The following is an 18,264-nucleotide window of genomic DNA, read 5'->3' as shown; positions in this document are numbered from 1 at the left end:
TAATTCATAACTCAGTAACCTTCCCTTACACAAATGAGAATGAATGTGGTTTAAAAATAATGTATCTAAAGACATTCCACCACATATTTATTGAGCATACCTTGATTACCAGTGAAAATACAAAGATGAGTAAGACTTCATACTCACAAAATCAGAATCCAGAGTAAAATGACTCAGTTGAACATAAGAATAGACATTAATTTCTGTTTCTTTTCATCCTAATTTCCTTAAATATATTTTATTTAGTGGTAGAAGATGATGAAGATGACTTTCCTACAACGCGTTCTGATGGCGACTTCTTGCATAATACCAACGGCAATAAAGAAAAGTGTAAGTAATACATTTTTCCCCTCAGCTGGATAAAGTATACTTTCAGAAGTTATGTAACAACTCACAAAGAATAATTACCTGATTGATTAATTTTTATAAAAGCAATAGAACTGCTGGAATCCAAGTGAAAATAGCTTCCAAGACATGTAGGTAAAAATCACATTCTGACATTATGTAATAATGGTGACATTTACATATGGATGTCCAGCTGTCCCAACATCATTTGCTGAAAGGACAATTTTTTTTTCCCTTGTCTTGGCACCTTTGTGAAAAACTGATAGGCTATAAATGCGAGTGTTTATTTCTGCACGCTCAATTCTGGTGAGTTGATGTACGTGTCTATTCTTATTAAGAAAATACAAGCTTTAAAAAAGCTTTATTGAAATATAATTGACATACCATTTAAAGTGTATTATTTGACAAATTTGGATATTTTCATAAAACTATCAACACAATCAGTTCTTCTCATTGCTCAGTAGTGTTTTATTGTATAGATATACCATAGTTTGTGTATCTAGTCATTCACTGGTAGATATTTGGGTCAGTTACAGTTTTGACTGTTACAAATAAAACTGCTATGAGCATTCATATACAGTTCTTTTCATGGAAATTTATTTTATTTATTTTGGGTAAATACCTAGGAGTAGAATGTTCTCATCGTATGGCAGATATATATGTGTTTAATTTTTAAAGAAACTGCCGAACTGTTTTTTACCAGCCACATATGAGAGTTCCAGTTCCTCCACATCCCCACCGGCACTTAGTATGGTCAGTCTTCAAATTTCAGTCATTCTAATAGGTGTGTAGGGATATGTCATTGTGGTTTTAATTTGCATTTCCATACTAACTAGTGATATTAAGCATCTTTTCATGTTTTTATTTGCCATTTATATCTTCTCTTCGGTGAAGTGTGTGTTCACATTTTTTGCTCATGTTGGGGTTGGTGTTTATTATTATTTTTTGTTTTTTATTTTTTTTTTGAGACGGAGTTTTGCTCTTGTTGCCCAGGCTGGAGTGCAGTGGGGTGATCTCGGCTCACTGCACCCTCCGCCTCCTGGTTTCAAGCGATTCTCCTGCTTCAGCCTCTTGAGTAGCTGGGATTATAGGCATACACCACCACACCCGGCTAATTTTGTATTTTTAGTGGAGACGGAGTTTCTGCATGTTTGTCAGGCTGGTCTCAAACTCCCAGCTTCAGGTGATCCGCCCACCTTGGCCTCCCAAAGTGCTGGGATTACAGGCGTGAGCCACCGCGTCCGGCTGTTGTTCATTATTAGTGAGCTTTGAGTTTACTTCATAATTCTGGATAGAAGTCCTTTATTAAACATACGCCACACAAGATTTTCTCCCAGTTTGTGGCTTATCTCTTTATCCTCTTAAGAGTATTTTCAAGAGCAGAAATTTTACATTTTGATGAGGTTTGACAATTTGTTCTTTAATGGGTTATACCTTTACTGTCATCTCTCTAATAGTTTTTAAAGTCAAAAGTGTCATTTCATTTATAAGGATTCTACTAAAATGATTTCTTATTAACTATAGAATATTACACTTTCTTGTTTGCATCTTTGAGTTTTAAGATTTTTTGTTTAATTCAAAAACTAACCATGAATTAAAATGATAAAATTGAAACATAAAAGGCATTGAGTTTAAGTAAGTGCATTGGTCCTGATTTAAATTTGTATGTTTATTTTTAAATTGTATATTATTTTATTAGGTTCTTTAGTTTATCTTCAGATATTTTTTAAGTTCTAGGTTTTTCAAAATATAAGGTAGTTCTTGCCATAATTAGGTCCTACTCTAAGCTGTCAGAATGTTATTGTTAAAGTATTGCTCCTCCTACCATTTGATTAATTGGGTGCAGCACAGCAAATAAATTTCAGGAAACAGAATCTAGAAAAAAAAAGGACTTGAAAGTACATATGCTGCCACAAAGCTTCTTTGCTCATAGAGCTTGCATAGGAGATTTTTAAATGTTGGCCTACAGGAGGAAAATTAAAATCCCAAAATCTGCTCTGACTTGCTAATTTTCTAAACATTTTCTAATCTTAAATTGTGATGAATTATTTCTTCATTAGAAATATTTTCAGTGAATAACTTTCATTTTCAGTATTTCCACATGTGACACCAAAAGGAATTAATGGTATAGACTTTAAAGGGGAAGCGATAACTTTTAAAGCAACTACTGCCGGAATCCTTGCAACACTTTCTCATTGTATTGAACTAATGGTTAAACGTGAGGACAGCTGGCAGAAGAGACTGGATAAGGTAAGACTAAGGTTTTTTTTCTTTTAAAAATAATCACACTTTAAGTTTTATGTATTGTTTGAATATGTAAACCAAGCTAACTTCTTAGGGAAAAATCTTGGGTTGATAGAAATAGCAGGTGATACTAGTACTCTGAAGCTTTATGGGCATCTTAAACTCGTTTGCCTAACAAGATTCACCAGTTACTTGTTTAATTACTATACAGTATGCTTTCTTGAAAGATTTGCTATAAAAGTTTTTGTGATGATGTTAGTAATGATTTGGAATAGAAGTGTTGAGCCATTTAACATTACCCACCTTCAAGTGTATGATGTATGAAACTGCATTTAAGGCATACGAACTAACTTATATGCCAATTTACAAAGTTAAACATTTACTTATTACAATAATACTCATGTGTTTTTTCCATGGTCAGTGATATCATTTCACATACATTATGTTGTTTGAGCATTTGCCCTATGTTCACATTTTCCCACCTTTGTTTAAACTGCAGCACTGATAATATTACAGTATGACTCTTTAGTTTCTAGTGTGAAGTATGGCTCAGTGGATTTGTTAAGTAGGAAAACTTCTATTTATAATTCAGCTTTAGAAACATAGTAAAATATTAGAATTGAAACATACCTTAAAGTTCCAGTCCAATGCCATCATTTTATAGAAGAAGGAATTGAGGCCCAGAGGCTTGTCAAAAGGTGAAAAGTAACAGAGTTAGAGGCATTTTTCTCTATATTTATATATCAGCTCTGGATACCAGATTAGATATCAGCCAGAATCGTATTCATTCTGAGTTATATTGCTTGCAGAGTTTGAAGGCCTTTGAATTTGATCAGGACACTGAGGAAAGCAGTGTTAGCAGTATGTGTTTAGGAAGGTTCCCATGTTTTAGAAGAAAAGAGAACAGTTCAGAATGCACAAGTGCAGGTGAGAGTAAGCCATTTTGATTAGGAATATGTCTTCTTTTAAAACAGGCAATGAAAACATCCTTTTAAAGTATAGAAAATTTATTATCATCCTGGAGCCAGACTATTATATCTTCGAAGATTTCAACTCTGTACTCAGTGTGTATCAAATTGAATTATTAGAAGAGTCCCTGTTCACACAAAAAAACAATGTGTTGAAAAACATTAGACTGATGCCTGAATACATTAGACTGATGGTTCAAGAGTATCATTCAACTTCTCCAGACTAGCTTATTTCCAACTTTTTGGCAACTTTCTCTCTCTTTAGTCTCTTTTTCCTTCACTAAGAGATTGTATTATTTGGTCACATACTCTAACCACATTGCCTAAAATAAATTTTTTTAAACCTTTGCACGTTATATAACACGACTTCCTGATTTTTTTAGCATTCAAGTTTATTTGCCATGTTGAAAAGGGGAGATAGATTTTTGATTGCTTTCAGCATTGTTTATCTTACCAGTTCCCTTTCTTTATTGGGTAGCAATGAGCAGAGCAAACCAAAGATCTGCAGAAAAAAACTATTTTTATTGCTTCTCCATGCAACACTCTTCACCAAAGAACAGCCAGAAAATATGGCAGTATTGGTTAAAATCTGGACACTACTGTGTTTTATAGTCTTCTTACAAATCTATCTGATGTCAAATTTTATTAACTTTTTCCACTGTAATTTTTTCTCAAGGTTGAAATAACTGGATCCCAGTTACATTTTACATGGAATGTAAGTGTGTGTGTATTTGCACATGTGTGTACACACAGTATGTGTGTGTTCATATATATATATATATATATAAAAAAAATATATGCAGGGTATGTGTGTATTTATTGGTAATCAACTCTATTCAAGAACTTTCTAATCTTTTGTATGTAGTGTGTGTGTGTGTATATATATACACACTAAAGACTAGAAAGTCCTTGAATAGAGAAAGTTGTTTATCAACAAATATGTCTTTCAGGTAATTCTTAGAATTGAGAAAGAAAGTACAATGATAGCAATATGGTTTCACTGAAATTGTTTCATTCAGGTGCTGTGTGCTTGACTCTAAGCTAGGAATGGGAAAACAGTGATGAGCAGGAAATAGTCTCTTTAGGGGCTTAAAATCTAATGAGAACAATTAAATCGGTGATAATAACAGCTACTATTAAATTCTACTATTTAATAGTAGAATTGTCTATATTATACTCTTATGTAGACTTATAATGTCAGTTCCAGGATTCTTTCAGCTAATTGAAAATACTATTTTGTAGTGATGATTTTTATTGGTTACCTATAATAATAATCCTTTCTACTGTAGAAGAAGTGTACTTAATTGTTAGCCAGTCATGTCCAGGAAGACCAAAAATTCTAAAATTAGGCAATTATGGTTAACAATGTTAAGGAGAGATAACCTGTTCATTGAAGATACATTTGCTTACGTTATTAGACTTACAGGTGTGTAATTTTACAGACATTTTCACTTTCCTGTAAGTCTTTAATATTTTCCTGTAAGTCTTTATTGCTGTGCTGTGCATTTTTGTTTTATTCATTTAAAATGTATTACATACATAGAAGGAAATGTACCAATCTTAAGTATACTACTTGATTTTTTTAATGTTTGTATACACCCCTTTAACCATAGTCAGATCAAGATATGTAACTTTTCTAGCACCCTAGAAGGTAACTTCATGCTCCTTCCTATTCCATATCATACCACCACCCCAATAGGTGATCATATGGTTTTAACCTATGTCATTATAGATTAGTTTTGCCTGTTCTGGGACAACATATAAATTGAATCATACAATATACTTTTGAGTCAGGCCTTCTCTTTCCCTCAACATTGGCTGTGAGAGTCATTCATGTTGTTATATTTAATAGTAGTTTATTCTTTTTTATTGCTATACAGTATTTTATTATATGATAACTTTTTATTGTATGACTTCAATTTGCTTATCGCTTTTCCTGTTGGTGGACATTTAGGTTTTTTTCATTTTTTGGCTATCATGAATAAAACTGCTATGAGAGTTCTTGGGGCATATCTTTAGGTATATTTCTTATACCTTGGAGTAGACTTATTTATCCATGGGGGTATATGCTTAACTTTAGTGAATACTAATGATTTTCCAAAGTGATTAAATTAATATTTCTACCAGCAATGGGTGAGGATTCCAATTACTTTTAATTCTTGACAGCACTTGGTATTGTTAGGGATGTGTGGGTGTATGGGTGTTGTTGATGTTCACTCTTGACTGTACTTGGTATTGTGTGTGTGTGTCTGTGTGTATGTGTGTGTGGTGTTGGTGGTGTTTGATTTTGGGGAGAGTCTTTCTTTTTTTGAGAGACAGGGTCTCACTGTGTTGTCCAGGCTGGAGTGCAATGACTATTCACAGGCACAGCCATTAGCACACTGAGCCTTGAACTCCAGGGCTCGGGTGATCCTCCTGCCTCAGCCTCCTGAATGAGCAGGACTACAAGCACATGCCACTGCACCTGGCTTAGTCATTCTGGTGGATCTGTAGTCCCATTTTTTCTTTAGTACAAAAAAATCAATTAATGAAATCTTTGGGTCCAATGAACCCATCGATTCATTGATTTCCACTGTCTTTAATGCTGATGTGGTATTTAGAAGTAGTATGCTTTTTGTGAGTTCAGTTTAGACTTTAATTTAGCCATTAAGTATAGTTATACACTGCATAACGACATTTCCATCAGTGATGGACCACATATACAACTGTGGTCCCATAATATGATAATGGAGCTGAAAAATTCCTCTTGCCTAGTGACTTCTTGATGATCCTGACCCTGTGTAGGCCTAGGCTAATGTTTGTGTTGTCTCTTAGTTTATAACAAAAAAGTTTAAATTGTAGAAAAATGCTTGTAGAATACAGTATAAAGAAAGAAAATATTTTTGTGCTGCTGTACAATATGTTTATGTGTTAAGTTATCTTACTACAAAAGACTCAAAAAGTTTAAAAAATTAAGTTCATAAAGTAAAAGTTACAGTAAGCTAAGGTTATTATTGAAGAAGGAACATTGTTAAATAAATTTAGTGTAGCCTAAGTATGCAGTGTTTAAAAGTTTATAGTGGTGTGCAGTAATGTCCTGTGCCTTCACATTCATTCACTGTTCACTCACTGACTCACCCAGAGGAACTTCAAATCCTGCAAGCTCCATTCATAAGTGCCCTATACAAGTATACTGTTTTTTATCCTTTATATCATATTTTTCCTGTGCCTTTTCTGTTTAGATTCACAAATACTTACCATCATGTTAAAATTGCCTACAGTATTCAGGGCAGTCACATGCTGTAAATGTTTATAGCCTAGATGTGTAGGTAGGCTATACCATCTAGGTGTATATAAGTACACTCTATGATGTCTGTACAAGAATTAAGTCGTCAGTGACACATTTCTCAGACCGTATCCCCGTGGTGAAGTAACACGTGACAGTAAATTCATGTGGCTTTCATCAGCCTACTTTAGATAACAAGCATAATCTGTTATGATTTTTGATGATCATACTCTTCAGAGTAGTGTTTTTTTGGGAATAAGGGGAAATAGGAAGAGCTGTTGACATTTCCTATTGCCAGAGTGTCCATGAATCCTGGTTTGACCAAGGCAGTTCTTAATTCAGCAAAATTATTACTGACATTCCCTTTCACTTTCAGAAGTGTCATGCTTAGATTAGCCAATAGGGGGACCAAGCAAATCAGTCTTTTAGAAAATGGAATTTGGGCAAGGTTAAAAAAAAAAGAAAGAAAGAAAGAAAAGAAAAAAGCCATATGACTGTACTTGAGGGAATAAAAGCATTAGATTATTTACAAACATAATGGACTCCAGTATCAGTTTTGACCCAGTGAACTCCATTGTTGTGGAAATAAGTTTTATATGGCACCAGCCTTTGTTATTTTAAGTGTTGACCTTGGGTCTTTTAACCTTTTAGAGCTATAGACCCTATCATTAAAAGGAGAGTGTTAAAATAGACCTGAAGTATTTTTCAACTCCAAAATACAGTCTTAAGCAGCAGTGAGAAAGTATAAGGTTTTCTTTCTTAGAATATCTTTTTAGAATTCATTGATCCCACCTACTGAGTTCTTTTCTGGTATTACTTGCTGTTTTTCTTCATACCAAAATAAATGTATCTCTTACTGGGGTTGGTGGGAAGGGGAAATATAAGAATGTATAATAGATATTTCTGATGCTAATTTACCTGGGTTTTTTTTTTTCTTAAGTATACATGCAGTGACTTAACCATTTAAACACATAATCTACTTTTAAGATGATCTTAGTGATGATTTAAATTGTAGGTTGTGGCCAGGTGCAGTGGCTCACACCTGTAATCCCAGCACTTTGGGAGGCTGAGAAGGGTGGATCACGAGGTCAGGAGTTCGAGAAAAGCCTGGCAAACATAGTGAAACCCCATCTCCACTAAAAATAGCAAAGTTACCTGGGTGTGGTGGCACGCGCCTGTAATCCCAGCTACTTGGGAGGCTGAGGCACGAGAGATGCTGGAACCCAGGAGGCAGAGGTTGCAGTGGGCCGAGACCATGCCATTGCACTCCAGCCTGGGTGACAAAGTGAGACTCCATCTCAAAAAATACATACATCCATACATACATACATAGTAGGTTGTAAGTGATTTATAGCCTAGAGAAAAATGTTTTCTTGGGCAGAATAATACTCTCTATTTTTCACAGGAGTGTAATTTTTTTGTGTCAAATTATAAAATTTCAGTGAAATGTAGAGGAATTCCACCTAAAAGACTTCATTGTAATTAAAATACCTGCCTCAAATTACAAATTTTCACTTCTTTTTAATAGGAAACTGAGAAGAAAAGAAGAACAGAGGAAGCATATAAAAATGCAATGACAGAACTTAAGAAAAAATCCCACTTTGGAGGACCAGATTATGAAGTATGAATTTATATTTTGATCTTAGAGAAACACATAGGTCATGTCTATCACAAAAGTGATTTTTTAATAATAGTTTTGTAACTTTATTCTAAATATATAATTTTTTCCTCAGTGTTTATGTTAATTCAGTGTATATTTCGTGATATATAAATGCCAGGCATACTCAAATATATATTTCTTATTGCCTACAAAGTTTAGGCTTTAAAAGGCTTAGTATTAGGCCTGTTCACTTCATAAGACAAATTTGTATCTCCCTGTAAAGATCATTTTTAATGTTATCTACTTTTTTTTTAACATAAAAGGAAACTATAAAGGAAAACTCTGAGTGCTTTGCAGACAAAAGATTTTAGTCTGTACTATACTGTGAGATCTTATCCATAGCTGAACATAAACTGTTCTTATTGTCTTTGTTTGAAAATATCTGATGCCAGCTTTTTTCTCCTTGTGTTTATTTGTTAAACAGGTAATAAAATCTCCTTCTCCATGTATATACACACATATGTTAAAATCTTATAAGCTATCTTTCTATATTAAGAGAAAAAAATGTGTAAGAAATATATTTGGTAATTGCCATTAAACAACGTTAAGACTAGGTGCACTGGCTTACGTCTGTAATCCCAGCACTTTGAGAGGCCAAGGCAGGAGGATTACTTGAGGCCAGAAGTTCAAGACCAACCTGGACAGCATAGCAAGACCTCATCTCTACAAAATAAAATATAAAAATTATCTGGGTGTAGTGGCACATGCCTGTAGTCCCAGCTACTGAGGAGCCCAAGACTGCAGTGAGCTGTGATTGCACCACTCCACTCCAGGCTGGGTGACAGAGCAAGACTTTGTCTCTTAAAAAAAAAAGTGTTGGCCAGCACGGGTGGGTCACGCCTGTAGTCCCAGCACTTTGGGAGGCCGGGGCTAGGGGATCACAAGATCAAGAGCTCAAGACCAGCCTGGCCAATATGGTGAAACTCCATCCCTACTAAAAAAATACAAAAATTAGCCAGGCGTGGTGGCAAGTGACTGTCATCCCAGCTACTCTGGAAGCTGAGGCAGGAGAATCACTTAAACCCAGGAGACAGAGGTTGCAGTGAGCCGAGATTGTGCCGCTGTACTCCAGCCTGGGCAACAGAGCGAGACTCCGTCTCAAAAAAAAAAAAGTGTTGCTGTTTCTGAAATGAGCAGTTAAAAATGGGATATCAAGGAGTATCATTGAGGTGGAATAGAAGAATAAAGTAGTTGTAGTTATATTTATGAAAACAGAAGAAAAATTTCTTGCTACTTTTGCTCTAGAAAGGAAAACTAAACAGCTGCTCTGCTGTTGCTGAATTGTTTTATATTGGAATCAATTTCCAACTGTGATAGTACATTCTGATGAGACTTAAATTGCAATATTTTTTAATTGTTCTCAATTTATCCCTTCTAAAATGTATTAAAATTACATAATTAGCTATCCTCTGAGGTTTTAATATGAGGTATTATAATGATTATTTTTATTCTGAAACTAAACAAATTATTTTGCTATTTTAGGATTATTATTTTGGAAGAAATACCAACTTTTTAAAGTACCTTATTTTTTAATATTATAAATAAAATGTATATTCATTATAGGAAGATTATACAAATAAGCCAATAAAGCCCATGTTTTAAATTTAACAATAGTTGTACAGTTTATCATCTACCAGTAGTATGTAAGTATAATTTGTATACATATTTATCTCTGCTTCGATCAACACAGGTTTGTTTGTTTTTTTTTTTTCCCAGGGGGAGAGGACGGGGTGGAGGGAAGAGGGGCCTTGTGCTAGGTACATTCATTTACTAGTTTCAAAGCCAAAAAATTGCTTTATGTATGTGATTGAGCATTTTAAAACTTATGTTTATCAGACATTCTTTTTTTTATTTTTTAATTTTATTTTACATTGGAAGTACACACAGATGTTTGTTACATGAGTATATTGTGTACTGGTAGAGATTGGGCTTCTAGTGTGCCCATTACCCAAATAGTGAACATTATACCAAATAGCTAATTTTTTAACTCTCACCCCTCCCTCCCACCCTTCCTTCTTTTAGAGTCCCTAGTGTCTGTCATTTCCATCTTTATGTCTGTGTGTACCTATTATTTAGCTCCCATTCATAAATGAGAACATGCAGTATTTGATTTTCTGTTTCTGAGTTAATTTGTTCCGGGACCAAACTGAGGGTCGGGTTGCTATTTCTGCGGCCCAATAGCAAGATGCAGATGAACTAGAGAGGAAGAGAGTTATTTCTGTAACTGGTTACAGGGAGAAGGCCTGTACATCATCAGCAGACCAACTCCAAATTACAAAGTTTTCCAGAGCTTATATACCTTCTAAGCTATATGTCTACCTGTAAGTGTGCATTCATCTAAAGACCTAAGTTATTAACTTCTTTTAATCTATAATTAAGATCTGAGTCCTGAAGACCTTCCTTTGGAGCCTTGGAAAAGTACTAGGGTGATTACCCTTATCATATCTCCTACTAAATCATGTAGATTTGAGGAGTTCTTTCAGACCGCTAATAAACTTGTTTGTGGAGGACTGGGGAGTTTCTTCAGACCCACGGTAAAACTTGTTTAATCCTAAGTGGGTCCTATTAAGAATTCCTTCATTATTTTGTCACGCTTTAAGGCCCAGGAAAGGCCTAGGCAAAACTCGTGATGGACTTTTGTTACATGCCAGCCTTTGTTTAAGGGCACTGGCTTTTAATATTTAACTTAAACAGTCAGTACTGAAACAGTTGTTAGTGAGACCTGGCCTGTGAGAAGTTCACTTTGGATAATGGCCTCCAGCTCCATCCATGTTGCTGCAGAGGATACGATTTCATTCTTTTTTATGGCTGCCACATTTCTTTTTTAATGAATAACTTGTCCATGTCCTTTAGTGGTTTTGGGGGGGTTTTTTCCTATTGATTTAGAAGATGTATAGAATTTGCCTTTTTTTAATTTTATTTTTTTCTTTCATAACTTAAAAAGTTTGGTAGATTTTGCCATATAAAAGTTTTAAACCTTCGTGTAATTAACTCCTCAGTCCTTTGATCCACTTTTTTCCACATTTGGTATCATGCTTAGAAGGGCATTTTCTACTTCAAATCGTTATTTATATTTTCTCATTTTTTTATTTTCCAGTGGTCTCTTCTACATATATTAATACATCTGGAGTTTTTAAAATAATGGTACAATGTAGAAACCTATTTTATTCCACTAGCATTTGTTGAATAAACATCCTTTATTCACCTATTTGAAATGCACTTTACTCTTTCTTAGTGAAGAAACTGGTTAAGGGTACTTTATTTTTTTCTCACTAAGTTAAATTTACAATTCTTATGTAAACTGGGAACTGTTTTTACACTTCCCCTTCTTCCTTTTGGAGTTTTGAATCATCTATCTTTTCTTGTTATTGGTTTTATAGTCGTATGGGTTTTAGACACTTATTTCAAACTATGACTCTTTTTGGTTATAATCAGACATTCATGATGTTCTAATTATAAAAAAAGATTTAAGTGTTTCTGACTTCTGTAGCCTCAGAAATTACTTTATAATCTTGAATTTATTCTGTAAGACTTACCATAATGTGACTGGGCGCGGTAGCTCACATCTGTAATCCCAGCACTTTGGAAGGCCGAGGCGGGGAGACCACCTGGGGTCAGGAGTTCAAGACCAGCCTGGCCAACATGGTGAAACCCCATCTCTACTAAAAATACAAAAATTAGGCGGGCATGGTGGTGTGCACCTGTAGTCCCAGCTACTCAGAAGTTTGAAGCAGGGGAATTGCTTGAACCAGCAGGTGGAAGCTGCAGTGAGCTGAGACCTTACTCCTGCACTCCAGTCTGGGCGATGGACAGACTCCATCTAAAAAAAAAAAAAAAAAAAAAAAAAAAAAAAAGACTTACCATAATATAGGGTACTGCACTAGGCTTGGAGAATACAACAAGAAACAAGGCTTATAAGGATCCTGCCTAAGGGCCCTACCTGAATGCATAATGGGAACAAAGACTAATAGACAATTATCATAACGCATGTCATGAAACACTTAAAGCAGGGAAGGTGTTGAATCAGAGATGTCTTTCCAGAGAAAAGAACCTCTTAGCAGAAACCTTAAGAATGAGTAAATTGAGTAGAGAGTGTTTTCCAGAAGTCAGAAGCCAAAGAGTATTTTTCCTCAGGCAACTGAAAGTAGTTCTCTTTGGAAGGTAGAGCCTCCACAAATTGACAGGAAAGAATGGTTAAGAGACTGACTGTAAAGATCAACAAGAATTAGTTCAGATCCTGAGATAATAGGTTTTAATCAAGAAAATGACATTTTCAGATTTGCAATTTAGAAAAGTCATTCTCCCTGCAGTAGAAAGAATGGATTGAAGGTAACAATTGTGACTGGGCACTTGGACACTTTCTGTATAACAGAGATGAGAGTTGAAGGTGGCCTAAATTAGAGCTAAAGCAGGAGGAATAGAGAGGCAATGACAAATTAGATATAGTAATCACCCCGTATCAGTGGTTGGGGGAATACATTACAAGACCCCCCCAGTAACTGCAAATAGTACTGAATCCTGTATACACTATGTTTTTTCCTATATGTACTGTGTTTTTTCCTATACATGTGTACCTGTGATAAAGTTTAATTTTTATTTTAACAACAAAATAGAATTGTAATACTGTATTATAGTAAAAAGTTACATGAATGTAGTCTCTTTCTCTCTCAAAGTATCTTATTGTATATAAACCACAGAAAACAAAACAACAGAGAGGGGAGACTATTGTATTTGGAAAGTAGAATTGAAGGGTGTGATGATTGAATGAGGGAAAAGGAAGGAATCCAAGATTAGGCCCAGGTTTCTGCAGATAGGTGTGGAGATCAGAGAAGAGGTGAGTCAAATGAGGAAGTCTTCTATGTTAGATACAAAGATCTAACCCTTAGAAGAGAGGTGGTCTGGCTGTGAATTTAAGAGTCATCAAAGGATGACTGAAGCATTGTATATAAGTAAGAATACTGTGTTTAGAGCAAGTATGGAACCCTGAGGAACACCAACATTTAAAGGACAGGCAGAGAAGGGGAAACCTACAAAGGAGCCCCCCAACCACTGATACGGGGGGATTACTATATCTAATTTGTCATTGCCTCTCTATTCCTCCTGCTTTGGCTCTAATTTAGGCCACCTTCAACTCTCATCTCTATTATACAAAAAGTGTCCAAGTGCCCAGTCACAATTGTTACCTTCAATCCATTCTTTCTACTGCAGGGAGAATGACTTTTCTAAACTGCAAATCTGAAAATGTCATTTTCTTGATTAAAACCTGTTGTCTCAGGATGTGAACAAATTCTTGTTGATCTTTATAGTCAGAGAACTCGTCAAGGAGAGTTGTTAACATAAGAAATGCTGTGCTAAAGGGCAGATAAGTAGCTCCTGCCCTTAGTAAGCATGATGAGATAAAAGGAGTTTTTTTAAGTCTCTTTTAATAAAGAAAATTTATGCCAGTTACTTTAGTTCTTCTCCCAAAGGTTTGCCATTAAAGGAAAAACCATTTCATTTGGCAAAATACAATTTTTATTTTTATTTGTTTATTTATTTATTTATTTATTTTTGAGGCAGAGACTCGCTCTGTTGCCTAGACTGGAGTGCAGTGGTGCGATCTTGGCTCACTGCAACCTCTGCAACTTCCGCCTACCAGGTTCAAGCAATTATTATGCCTCATCCTCCCAGGTAGCTAGGTTTATAGACGTGCACCACCACACCCAGCTAATTTTTGTATTTTTAATAGAGACAGGTTTTCTTCATGTTGGCCAGTCTGGTCTAGAGCTCCTGGCCTCATGTGATCTGCCCTCCTCGATCTCCCCAAGTGCTGGGATTACAGGCATGAGCCACCACACCTGGCCAGAATTTTTAAATGCTTTAGTTTTCAGTTAGACTCTTGAGGCTCTGACATGATTGTTTAAGGACTAGAAATCCACGTGTACTAAATCACTGTAGAGTGAATGAATGGTAATATTTTTTAAATGTAGATGTGGTTAAATAGTTTTTAAAATCATTAGAAAATATACTTGAGTTTGGATATTTTGTGTTTTCTCTGATCAACAGAGAGCAAAGTTATCCTGCTGTCGTTTTACTGTCTTTGAAATGTTTTGACTTTATAAACAGAATCCTGAAGGAGGAAGGCCTCTAAAGTGTTGTTACTATTTTTTTCATGACCCTCTTGTCCCAGATGGTCATTAGATGGTTATATTCACTGTATGATACTTCACTGAGATATGCACTGTTCTGTATGTTTGTTGTATCTGAATAGAAAGGTGTTTTTGTTGTTGTGGTGGTGGTTTTTTTTTGTTTGTTTTTGTTTTTTATGAAGTAGGTTGTAGGGGACTGAGTCCTCATAACCCTAAAAGAAGAACTCCATTAAGTCAATTTTTCTTATATGCCAAATGACAAGAACGTTACCCCATACCTCCCACCCTTCCAGTATGGTTCCAGGTTATGGTGGGGTTAGGATGATGTTGTTAGATATTTTTTAATGGACTAATGATGACTTGGCGTTATGAGTTTAACTGGGAAGATTTCACCAATTGTTCATGTGTCTTATTTTATATATTTTAACATTTAAGAAATTCTAAACCCAAGCCTACCTTTTAGCCTCTACTTTTATCATAATACAAAGCTGTTGTTCCACTTACTGCCCACTTACTTGGTTCATCACAGCAGGAACATATGTTGATTGTTTACATTTTCTTATTCTTTATATGTTTATTGTCTGGTGCTGCTGAGGTTCCACTTACATGGAAATCACTTGGGGGAATTATTAAACATGTATATTCCAAGGCTCCACTGAAGACCTACTGAGAAATAATTTCTGGGCATGGAGGCCTGGGAATTTTCATTGTAAGAGATCTCCCACACAATTCCCCAAGTGATTGATGGCCATTATTCTGCCATCTAGCCAGACTATCAGGCGTCAACTCAACTTTTATTTCCTCATGAAACAATTACCCCTGCTTAGGAAGATCCCCCTCTGAATGCCTAGCCATACTTATTAGCTGTAGTTCTTGTGCACATTTTGACTTACCTCATTGCAATTTTATATCTCTGTTGTCTCTGTCATAAGTCTCAACTATGCTACTAAAGAAGCCCTAGATAATATATAGTTGAATGAGCATCACTGTTTTCCAATAAAACTTTAGGGACACCAAACTTTTAATTTCAAGTAATCCCCACATGTCATATTATTACTTTTATTTTTTCCAGCCATTTAAAAATGAAATTCTTAGCTCACAGGCTATACAAAAGTAAGCGGCAGACTGGATCTGGCCTGTGGGCCACAGTTTTTGCCAATCCCTGCTCTAGACTATTATCCCAACATAATATTGGTCAATATACAGTAAGTAAATATATGAGTACTAAGTGAATTAATTATAACACTTGTGATTTTACACAGAGCATACATATGATCTAGTTACTGACTGGTTTGTAAATATGTGTTCTATAAATGTTTATTAGGTCAATTTTCAACCTCAAGTTAGTACCAGAGTTATCAGAGTTTTCCGTTTCTTTAAATAAACTGCTTTTTTCCCCGTGTGTTGGAATAGGAAGGCCCTAACAGTCTGATTAATGAAGAAGAGTTCTTTGATGCTGTTGAAGCTGCTCTTGACAGACAAGATAAAATAGAAGAACAGGTATATCTATTATTGAAAATTCTAAGCTGAGATTTATTTTAACACTATAGGCATTCCTTGATGTATATTATTTCATGTAAATAGAATTTGAACATTGTGAACTTAGTAACCGACAAACTTAACTGTGAATATATTGAGTCACAAATGTAAAATATATATATATATTTTTTTTGAGACGGAGTCTCGCTCTGTCACCCAGGCTAGAGTGCAGTGGCGCGATCTCAGCTTACTGCAACTTCCATCTCCTGGGTTCAAGCGATTCTTCTGCCTCAGCCTCCCGAGTAGCTGGGACTACAGGTGCACGCCACCAAGCCTGACTAAATTTTTTTTGTATTTTTAGTAGAGGTGGTGTTTTACCATATTGGCCAGGCTGGTCTCGAACTCTAGACCTCATGATCCACCTGCCTCAGCCTCCCGAAGTGCTGGGATTGATTACAGGCGTGAGCCATGGTACCGGCAGTAAAATAATCATTATAAGTCAGTTCCTTTATATGTGAATTTCCAAGCAGTAGAAAGAAAACCAATAATTGTTAAAAGGTATCATGCATAATTAACATGAACTTAAATAGAAATGTTCTTTTTGCTTTTTTCCTTTTAAGTGTCCAACTTAAACCATTCTTTTAATATAAAGCATATATTTAAGTAAAAAGCTTCTTTGAATTTTTCTTCACCAAGTATGAAATGAAAAGGAAGATAACCAAAAACTTAAGGTTTTTTCATCTATATTAGTATCATTGTTTTTATTAACCCCTTTATTGCCTTCACTACTTCACCTTCAGTTTCCTTCTCACTTTTACTTTGTTCCGTGTTTTGTCATCATTATTGAATTTACAGTAGTTACACCTAGCTGCTGTGGAAATTAAAGAAAAGTATTTCTTAAACCCATTAACTCTAGCTTCAAGATTAACTTGATACTTTGTCTTCTTTAATTTGGCAACAATACAGTTACTGTATGTTACCACTAGATGGTACTTAAGGATGAATTTTGTTATTTCCTCCCTTTGTTTAAGCTATGCTCCTTATAGTGGAAACTTAACCTTTTTGGGGGGAAAGTATTAATAAACTGTGGCTACAGAGTATCTTGCCAAATAATCATGTATGTGTCAGTTTTATAGTACAAATGAATTTGCATGGAAAAGTTAGCTTGTTCATTTCCTGTCCTTGCTAAGGCAGTACATGGCTACTATGCTCTTATTGGTCTACCTAGCTAAGGGTAAATCACCTACAGTAGTAACTGCTTCTCATGTGTATCTTTCATTATTTTTAAAAAATTACTGATAAAAAGTTCGTGTCACATTAATTTGTAAAGCTTATTGCTCATTTTTTTTTAATACCCAAAAGATACTATGTACCACTCAAGAAGAGTGGGAACTTTCAGTTCCTAAATGGGCTCTACTTTTGGAAACCTAAAGTACTACCCGAAGCAGCATTATTTATTTGTTTCCCTTCGTTTTTTGTCTAGGATGTGCTGTTTGGGGAAAAAGTAGTCAATGGGTCAAGACATCAGTCTTACTCTTAGTTTTACCTCTAACTAACTTTGTAGCTATGAACTTATCACTGAATTCTCTGGGCCTTGGTTTTCTAATCTGTGAAACAAAGTAGACAAGATGATTCAAAACATCTCTTCTCTCTAAAATGCTACTCTACTGAGTATCAGTGCAGTAATTGAGTTGGGTTTGAGAGAATTGATGAACCCTTCTGTAAGCTTTAGAAAAAGAAATATTCATGGGGCCATCCAATCAACTTCATTCTATTCTTGACACTGTTCTAGATGCTGTGCAAAATAGTCATTGAACAGTGCGTTGTTTTTGTTGCCTAATAGCCAGGCATGTTGATATGACAAAGATACAGTGTGGTAATATTCTATAGAGTAGTGAGAGCTTCAGAAATCCATAAAATCAGTTCCATAGATTTAGATCATTTCCCTCTTCATACTCAGTATATATTGCACAGATCTCTGAACAACACAGCCATTAAATAGATACTCTCCAGGTGACATATCACACATTTTTGAGTTTACGTTATTTGCAAACATAGGGAAGGAAAGATACATGCTGGTGCATGTGAAATGAGATCTTAGCAGTTGGTTGAAATAAATGAGAACAACCAAGGCAAACTGAAGAGGAAGAAGGAGGTCAAGTGGCATCTTAACAG

The 18,264-nt window shown here is 35.3% G+C and overlaps 1 protein-coding gene across 10 annotated transcripts in view; it reads left to right on the top strand.

Annotated features, from left to right (window-relative positions):
- Positions 1-18,264, top strand: part of CERT1 (ceramide transporter 1) — a 148,354-nt gene that overhangs the window by 97,309 nt on the left and 32,781 nt on the right. For all 10 annotated transcript variants that reach the window (XM_078004888.1, XM_015140287.2, XM_078004890.1 and 7 more), the window contains exons 6-9: positions 247-330; positions 2,438-2,595; positions 8,351-8,443; positions 16,024-16,110. In XM_078004888.1, the coding sequence (XP_077861014.1) occupies positions 247-330; positions 2,438-2,595; positions 8,351-8,443; positions 16,024-16,110 (422 nt within the window). The remainder of the gene's footprint in view (positions 1-246; positions 331-2,437; positions 2,596-8,350; positions 8,444-16,023; positions 16,111-18,264) is intronic.

Source organism: Macaca mulatta, chromosome 6 (assembly GCF_049350105.2).
Source record: "Macaca mulatta isolate MMU2019108-1 chromosome 6, T2T-MMU8v2.0, whole genome shotgun sequence".
Taxonomy (NCBI): Eukaryota; Metazoa; Chordata; class Mammalia; order Primates; family Cercopithecidae; genus Macaca; species Macaca mulatta.
This window is presented reverse-complemented; position numbering and strand designations above follow the sequence as displayed.